We start from the raw sequence: 9,521 nt of genomic DNA on the forward strand, positions 1-9,521 counted from the left end.
AGTAGCAGTCACAAGTTTGGTATTTCATTATTCATCAAGATGACTATGACTCCAAAACTAGACTTTGGAGTTAAATATTTTCTAGTAATACACTATAGACACGATAATTTCCAGAACTGCTGAGTTGACAAAGTTATTATTGTTTCTCATATATGCCTACCATTGACGCCACTTTATTGCTTACCATTAACAACTCGCCACCTCAACAGTTGTGAGGAAGTTGTCCCTCTAAACTTATAACATATTTCCATAAGAAATGAATAGAGGCTTTGTAACCCAATGATATTTGATGTTTCTATACCTCAATCACATATGGTTATGTTTGGTAGATATAGGACTACAACAGTAACTCAAATACTCAAGGAACGGGGGAAGAAAATAAGTTTATTTTAAAACACAAGTTTTAGATTGAAGGCTACACTGCATTTTCAAATAGATTTTCCATCAAGTTTCCCATCCATTGAACAAGAAGAATGCTAAATATGCAGTTGCTTTCAACAAGTTGTTCAATGGAGACTTGGAGAGAGAACGTCTCTCCGACATGAAACACAATAAATTACAGAGAACACATGCCTTGAACACCCGCCACCATCATGTAAGCGGCAGCTTATTCCATCTCTCAGTGACATGTCTTCCAAATTCCACTACATTGTTCCGTTAGAGGACTCAGATATATTATTTCCTGCAAACAAAGCAACAATGTTTTAATGTGAGAAAAGTATTGAATATGGCTTTCCTTACAAGATACTGAAATCATGGGTACATTAAAGCTACTGAATAAAGAAGTTAATGTCATTTTCTCATTTGTACTAACATAATCGTGGGAATGACTATAACAAAGGCTAACGACTAAAGAATTTGACATCATTTATGACTAACATAATCATGGGTAAAGACTATAACATGGGCTGACCCTGACTAGTTTGTTGAGGATCCATGGCCCACCCCAAAATTTCGGGAGTAAGCCTTGGTTGTTGTTGTATGACTATGACATAACAGCTGGATTATTTTTGTAAACACAAACTGAGCTAAATACAAATGCAATATTTGCAGAACACGGCTTTAAAAAAAATGAAGTGACATGGTCTGTGTATCCTCATGCTTCATTCACTGTTGAATTTATATCTAATTGTCAATTGTCTTCCAGGAAAAGATGCCACCTATCTAGGTAGTAAAAGCTTGGTCTACTACCAAAGCAACAGTACCTATCATAGGCAGCAAAAAAAAATTTCAATAAAGGTGGCAAAGGCTACATTCAAGACTCATTACATGCTAGTCTGCCAAAATTTAATATTATTAATGAGCGCCTCGCATAGTTGTTCATTCATCTCACTTATTTTTTATAATAAACTAAATGAAACTTATACCAACCTTCAACTCATTCCCTTTTGCGTTTAGCTACTTTCCATTGCTTCAATATAAACATGACCCCCTCTTCAAGTGTAGCTCTTCTTCCCTCTGGATAGTTCCACAATTCTGATATTATATACCGCCCACTAGGATTGTATTCATTTATCTCCATTAAAGCTGACAACAGTGACATAGAGCTCCGAAGCAACAAATCCTTTCACCACCATTTGTTCAACAACTTCCCACATCATCTTCACTTCGGTGCCACCCGATAACTGTAGTGACTTGTAGACAACCTGGGTGCCTACAACCAGTTGAGGTGCTCGATACACGATGGAAATGTTATGCCTAGACTGGTCTAACCCCATCGCCTTCAATATTCTTCGTTTCAAATTCATAAGGCCTATCCCACGCTTCACCTTAACACATTTTTGCTTTTGGTTTGAGCCTTGGTATGACAACCCATTTAACTCATGATAATACGTCTCCCCATCATAGTACACATAGAAAAAGTGAAAATCCATCACCGACCTGTTATTAACAATATTAAAAGTTGTCATAATCTAAAAATAGTTACATAAATTTGGCGTATGATAAAAACACTTTCTATTCAAACTCAACCTCCTTGACTATGTGTATAGACATATAAATAATTGAATCTCGATCATAATGTGCACTTAACCATATATATATATATTATACACATATAAAATAATAAAATGTCAACCATTTCGACTTTATTTTATTAAGCCAATTTCTTTGTTGAGAAATGAATTCATATTATATGCAAGTTTCATATGTAAGGTAAGTATGAAACTTGCATATAATATACCAAACCGTATATGCCCCACTTGATAGACAGAAAAACCAAATTTACGTAATTTTATAAGTTTATACTAATTGCATATTATTATTTTGTTTTTTACTTTATCTACAAAAATAGTTAATGTTATTAGAATTTTATTAGAATTTTTTTTTTCTGTTTACCTTGAACGAGTAAATGCTAATATGATTTATGTTTTCATTTCTTTCTTTATGTTAGCAAAGCTAGAAAATGTTTCTTGTCAATTTTTAACTATTAATGCTATATATAGCTTACACATTATACTTGCCTCTCACCGTAGATTTACAAGTTGAAGATTCAAAACCATCTGGATGTGTGACTAGGTGGTAATAATAAAAAGATGGTTTCAGTTGACATTTCTTATATTTTTAATTAAATTTAATACTGGTTTTGAGATGAAAATGACCAAATTCTGACACAGTTAAATTTCCACTATATATTACAACCATGTATGTTGTATCAGCAGTTAAACTCATGCATACAAATTCCCAAACGAACACAATCTAAACAACTAAGCATTGAAGTCATTTTAAACCCATGCATAAAAATCTAAAAAAGCATCTACTAGTTACCTCTATCTACTAGTCACAAGAGAGTTTGACCCAACGGTGAAATGGATAGCACGTTCGTTGATGGAGACTGACACAGCTCAAAGACCAGAAGGTGACCAAACAGTTTATGCTGAAAAGCTCTGACTCGCACATGGAGTTGGAGAGCTATGTACTGAAAATAGATTAATGCTGATGGGGAGACATATAGTTAAAAGGTACTCGAGCTCAAAGAACTCGAGTACCATTAACTATGCATTTACTCCAACGGTTGGAACGTTTGTGAGTTGGTAGGTAAGTGCGGCAATAAGTACTCGAGTTTCAAGGACACGAGTACCGTTTTAAAGGTACCCAAGTTCAAAGGTTGTTTTAAAAATTTTTGCTGATTTTTTTTTAAATTGGTACCCGAGCCCAGTAACCTCGAGTACTGTTTGGAGTACCCGAGCCCACTGAGCTCGGGTATGGCTCGGTGTCTCTTTTAAAAAGTCCAGATTTTTTAAAAATTGGTACCCGAGCCCAACGAACTCGAGTACTGTTTGAAGTACCCGAGTCCACTGAGCTCGGGTATGGGGCTCTTCTAAAAAGCCCAGATTTTTTAAAAATTGGTACCCGAGTCCAGTGAACTCGAGTACTGTTTTAAGTACCCGAGCCCACTGAGCTCGGGTATGGCTCGGTGTCTCCTTTAGAAAGTCCAGATTTTTTAAAAATTGGTACCCGAACCCAGTGAACTCGAGTACTGTTTGAAGTACCCGAGCCCACTGAACTCGGGTATGGCTCAGTGTTGTTTTAAAAAAGAGTCCACATTTTTTATAAAAAAATTAAAATCTTAGCAGATGAGTCCAGTTTATACATTTCAACCTATACAATTTATCATTTTTACCTAGTTCAATGATATTATTTTTACTATATGGAAGAAGATTGAATACGTATTTCCTCCGTTTCTTTCTATTATTGGACAATATTGAAAAATAGAACGAAGGAAATACTTTTGCCTACATCCATAACATCTAAACTCTCTCCCTCTCACATTGTAACTATCGAATTATTGAAAAATAAAAATAAAAATACCCAACATTCTAGTATGTCCATTACAACTAAAAATACCCAACATTCCATGCGCACACAGTCCAAATGAATAGTCGGATATTCTTTACTTGTATTTTATCAGTCTGCCACCAAAAATCCAAACAACCATCAAACTAGTGGAATTTTTGTAAAAAACTCAATCAGACTGTGTAGCATTAGAATTAGTTCTAACTACAACCAAATAAAAGTGCCACAAGCCAGCAATCTAAAGATGAATGAAGCAAATATCTGAAATAAGTTGCTATTCAATTCTAGCCTACGTCATGTAATCTTTATCCAGCCTATGGGTTTTATTTAAAAAGATAAAAGATTCTTCAATGGTGCTCAATCTGTACAATAACTCCAGTGAAATGTAATCACTCTTCCTTTGCATTTTTCGTCATCATCTTTTTTGCCAACAACGCTAACCTAGGTCTCCAACCTGTACCCAAAAGAAAATTAATTAAAAAGGTAAAAATGTGAATAAAAAGAAGTAATCCTCAAGTTCAGAGTAAGTTTATAATAAAAAGTCCACACATTTCAACCTATATACAATTTTATCATTTTAATTAGAATATTAGAATACTAGAATACTGCAGAACATAATTTAAAGAAGAAAATTTGCCACTGAAGTCCATCGTCTATCCTTTAAAACATTAGATTTACCATATCTTTTCTTATTCATTAAACAGTCTAGGGGCTGCCATGGGGGAAAATTAATTGGAAAAAAAAACTGTAATTGTAAAAAAGACTGTAATTGTAGATTTACCATATCTACAAGATCATTAATTGTGGTAATTTCTTGAGTATCCTCCCATTGAAGGAAATGACAGGCTCCTTGTCCCTGTTTCAAAGCCACAATCCATTAATCAGATATCAACTAGTATGTGAAAGAATGGGAAATCTGTGATTTTAAAATGCTCCATAAGGAGGATACACAAATTGAACAGAGGCTGCTCTCCTAAAATGCTGCCATTGGATCTATATCTTTTCAAGTTTCTTAGTTTATCTGTATTGGTTTAAGGACAAGGTGCTATATAAGTAGTTGGAACTAAGCAAGACCCACTTAGAGATGGATGTTTGGCACATTGTATTTAAAAATATTAACGCCAACAATGAAATAAACAAAGGACCATGCAATATAAATGCATCTTGGATACTGAGAAAATTTATATCACTACATGCTTAATCACCCAGCTCATATGAATTTGCATTACATTCCTCAACTTGTTGGTGAATCAATGGTAGTGATTGTTAAATGGAAAATCCAACTGTGAGTTCAACAAGTATATACTTTTCTTCTATACATGTTAATAAGTCACACTCAATCAGGTATTGCAAGAAGGAATAATCATGCCAACAAAAGCAGATACCAAACTGCGGAGTGCTAGGCCAGCAGTTCTTAAGTTAATGAAATACAATCAAATGGTTCAATTAACCTAAGCAATTGAAATTCCATGAAAAGTACCAAATTACCAATCAGAAACATAGACCATCAAAGAAACCAGGTTTATGAACCCAAGTTTTCATAGCAATACAACACAAATTAGTGACTTTTGTTGAAGTTGGTGAGCTTACTCAATGGTTCTATTATCTATCACAACTGGGAAAGAGTTCATACAATCAAAATCAACATTAGGTACAAAGCCTAAAATAAATTTGTGCATGCCATATATTCAAGAAGCCAGAAATTATAGCTGCAATAAATTAGATTATCTACAAGAAATATTGAATGAGGGCAGGTACACCTTGGGGACTCTGCAGACAAAGTAGCCTCGACCCGCATTGGGACCACTTGTCATCATATTCCATGCACAGGGCCCAGCTCGACAAAAACACGTTTTGACTTCACCATTTGTTTTGACTTCGTCACACCACTTAAAGAACTTACATTTGGTACCCTGTTAAAAACGTGACAAACAAAAAGAACATTAACAGAAATCGAAACCCAAAAGGACCCAGATCAAAAAAAGTATCGAAATATGATGTTCTGACATTAACACCAGGGCAAATGTAGAATCGAAATATGATGTTCTGACTCACAAACCTGAATATGCAACCAGTTTCAATCCATTCACATCAGCCTTTTCTTGCTCCAATGAGGCCAATTGCAAAAAACTATTTCTTATAGCATTCTGAAATAATAACAAAAACAGCTCTGTTGTCTTGCAAACATGAAACTATAATCATAAAAAGAACACTTCAACTGATGCTGCAACTAGTTGAATTGAATTTTTCATTTCTTTATTTAGATAAGTAACAACTAGTTGAATAAATTAAAGCAGATAACTTTGTTCTTCCCCTTTTAGAGCAACTTAATATAGTAGACAACAGTTTTGCTGACCAAATGAAGGAGAGTGTAATATAGTTGTGCAACTGAAAAATAACTTACATAAGTTATTCTTGCCCATCAAAAATCATTCCCGTTTTCTCCTCCTCACTGGTTCCTTGACTGGTCTCACCTTGCCTGAAAAGAATACAAGCAAATACTAATATGCAAATCATTTAACTATAAAGAGATGTATATGTAATCGGTATTGAATCGAAGTATCGTACCATGTCCAGTCCCACAATCAGGAGGATGTGTCCGTGTTCGTTGCGGCCTTCGCGGCCGATCCTGAATGTGTGAAGCCTCTGGTGGGGGGGCGGGTATCTGTGTCTGGATGAACTCAGGGGGGACAGCACTAGGGGTGGGCATGAATCTCATCTCATCTCTACCATGTACATCTGCGGGGGCAGTGCCAGTGGGCAATGGAGATGTAGTAGGGGATGTGGGTAGGCAGGTATCACCGCTCCTCATGGATGGGGACCGAGATGTGTCCCCATGGGCAAACCTATGGGATGGACCCGCATCATCGTGCGCCATGGAGCCCATGTCATAACCAATGTCCAAACACATCTGATCTGCTGTCTCACTTGCGTCCTCCATGGTGTGGTCATGCACAGGTGTGTGACGCCGACCAGATGTGGGCACAGGTGTCTGACGCCGACCAGATATGGGCACGGGTGTCTGACGCCGAGCAGGTGTTTAACGTCGAGCAGGTGTGGGTACGGATATCTGACGCCTACTAGATGTGGGACGCTGACTAGATTGACGGCCTCCTTGCCGTTGACGTCTACTTGCTTGCCGACCACGCCCTACAGCCGGTTCACTTGTGTTGTCCGCAGTGCGTGCATCGTCCAATGTCAACCGACCGAGCTCTTCAACAGCTCGTAAGGCATTAATACAGTCGTTGTAGATCTCAGACCCTGGTTCGCACTTCTCCATAATTCTCAACTGTGATTCAACCTGTCACAAGTATACAAGAATATTGTTAGTAGGTTGAACTAAACTATGCGAAGCAAGGTACATTTATAACTGAATAGTGTTTGTAAACTTACCAAAGTGTCCCAGTACGAAGTCTCTCTCGTAATATGGCGAACAGTGCGAGGACGAAACCACACCATATAATCGTCATTGTAGCTCATCTCCCCATGAAAGGGCGGTGCATCGACAATTATGGCATGCGCCGCCCATTTAGCAATATGTGTTCTATGTTCAGCAGCCCAGTTTTTTTCGTGCTTGCCCTGAAGTGTTATCTTGTGAAGTTCAGTTGAAGTATCGACATTGATCGGTACGTCTTGCTTCATCCCAAACTGTCGAAGAACACGTTCTGGGTGATGGCCTTCAACCACCCAAAAATTTATGAGCGGCACGATAGACCTCCATATGCATTGGCCTGCCGTACAATATGCGGGCAAGGAACCCAAATAATTTCTGTATGGCTCCCAGACAATCTGCAATGATCCAACAGATGTAAACAACCATATTAACAATATAATTAGAAAAAATGTGTAACGGATGTGAACAATACATGACAACAATGTTTAACTCTGAGATAAAAAATGTTTATTCATTCCCACTTGTAAGTATGACAACTACATGCCAAAGCGATTCCCACTTATAAGGCACGATACCTGATTTGGCCGTAGTGAAGTGAGCGACAAACGATAGGCGCGTAGGACGTGCATTGGATGTTCAGTTGTTATCTTAGCCCCTTTCCATCTACCAAACAACACAGACATAACCTTCATATTAGTTACTTACATAATTCCCATGCAAAAAAGATAATACAAAAATGTAAAACGGTAACTATCTAAGATCCTACATACCTGATAGCAAGTGGACCTGGGGGCAGTGCCTGGTGTGGATGCCTCATCACAGGACATATGTGTGGAAACCTCTCCCATGCCCACAACTGCACCAATAGCACGGCACCGCCAATCTGCTTGGCTTCCTTCTCTGATGCCTTACAGAGGTGTCTATATAGCCAACTTAGTGCTGCACTACCCCAAATATATCTCTTTCCATTGCTAATTGGATTGAAAAATTGTAAATACATAACTGAGTGCCGTTCGCCAGACTTGTCCATAAACAATATACCAGCCAACATCTCCAGTATGTAAAACCGAGCATACTGCTGCACAAGCTCCTCACTGGCATCAGCCGGGAGAGGGTTCCTAAACCGATCCTCAAGCCATTTGGCTTTTATCCTCGGCCCTTCCATCACTCCAGTGTTCTTAACTCCACCAAGACCTCTCGGCGGCCTATGCCCTAGCAAGTTCGAACATAGGTCACTCCAATCATCCATATGGGTATATCCCACCACCGGCAACCCATCTACAGGTACCCCCATTATAACCTCTATGTCTTGCAGCGTGATGGTCATCTCACCGAGGGGCAAGTGGAATGAGTGCGTCTCCGGCCGCCATCTCTCCACCAAAGCCGTGATCAAGCTATGGTCAATGTCTATATTTGGGACCCGAAGTAGTCCATCTAATCCTGCATCCGTGATATGAGCGGCGATACGTGGGTCTAACCCACCTTCAAACAGACCTTCAAGCAAACCTTTGTCTCGATGCCGACAAGTCAGGACACCTGGCACTTCCTGCAAACAGAGCAACTTAGTATTAATAATAGCATTCACTAAGCACATAATAATTACGCTTCAAACTTAAATGCCAAAAATCTGTCTACTACATATATTGACAACGATGTTGGACAAGTGCATACCTCGCCTGCCAAAGGAGCATCCCAAAGCAAACTTGAACGATGCACATCCTGCCTCGTCAAGACATCCTGTATAGAGGGTCCGGGTCCCGCTCTATGTGGGTCCATATCTGGCATAAATTAAAGATGATTAATGGCCCATTAGGTCAAATACAAAGCATATTTTGTTTGAAAATACAAAGACTAGCTCCACTAATTTTGAAGTTGCATATTTTATGTCGTCGGTAGTAAGCAAAACTTTCTTGTCTTTATTTGAAAATAATATTTCAACTGACCAAAGTTGTGACTGAGGATCAATATTATAAAATCAAGCAAGGTGTTGCAGCCAGGAGATCTTGTTAAATCTTTAGCAAGAAACTCACATTAGAAATTTTCTATTACAATATTATGAAGGGTGCTGCATCATGACTTATTATACACACCTGCAACCCTATATTTAAGGGATGAATTTTGCTCTCAAAACAATCTTACATATTAATATTCTTCAGATTTTAATAGCCATCTATGAAATACATAAATTTCAATTTTATCCATCTTAAAATTGCAATACTTTCAGTAATTCAATTAATGTAGAATCAAATATAACTACTTCTACAGGTAAAAATAAATAAATTGATTTGTATTGTGGCACTATGCATCGAACTTATATCATAATAAGCAAGAG

General features: G+C 37.9%; 1 protein-coding gene and 2 long non-coding RNA genes across 3 annotated transcripts; all 3 read right to left on the reverse strand.

The window, feature by feature from the left end:
• Positions 1-368: 368 nt before the first annotated feature.
• Positions 369-1,524, reverse strand: LOC136070449 (uncharacterized). The gene is made up of 2 exons (XR_010631674.1): positions 1,372-1,524; positions 369-682 (listed from the first exon to the last, which is right to left on the reverse strand). It is a non-coding gene; the product is annotated as an uncharacterized LOC136070449 (long non-coding RNA).
• Positions 1,525-4,579: 3,055 nt separating this feature from the next.
• Positions 4,580-5,826, reverse strand: LOC136070450 (uncharacterized). The gene is made up of 3 exons (XR_010631676.1): positions 5,803-5,826; positions 5,556-5,708; positions 4,580-4,651 (listed from the first exon to the last, which is right to left on the reverse strand). It is a non-coding gene; the product is annotated as an uncharacterized LOC136070450 (long non-coding RNA).
• A 1,009-nt stretch (positions 5,827-6,835) lies between these two features.
• LOC112012323 (serine/threonine-protein phosphatase 7 long form homolog) lies at positions 6,836-8,965 on the reverse strand. The gene is made up of 5 exons (XM_024044717.1): positions 8,861-8,965; positions 7,960-8,735; positions 7,765-7,852; positions 7,189-7,584; positions 6,836-7,096 (listed from the first exon to the last, which is right to left on the reverse strand). Exons 1-5 carry the CDS (start codon positions 8,963-8,965, stop codon positions 6,836-6,838), a joined length of 1,626 nt encoding a protein of 541 aa, XP_023900485.1.
• Positions 8,966-9,521: the final 556 nt, after the last annotated feature.

This window comes from Quercus suber, unplaced genomic scaffold (assembly GCF_002906115.3).
Source record: "Quercus suber isolate HL8 unplaced genomic scaffold, Cork oak 2.0 scaffold_235, whole genome shotgun sequence".
In the NCBI taxonomy this organism is placed as follows: domain Eukaryota; kingdom Viridiplantae; phylum Streptophyta; class Magnoliopsida; order Fagales; family Fagaceae; genus Quercus; species Quercus suber.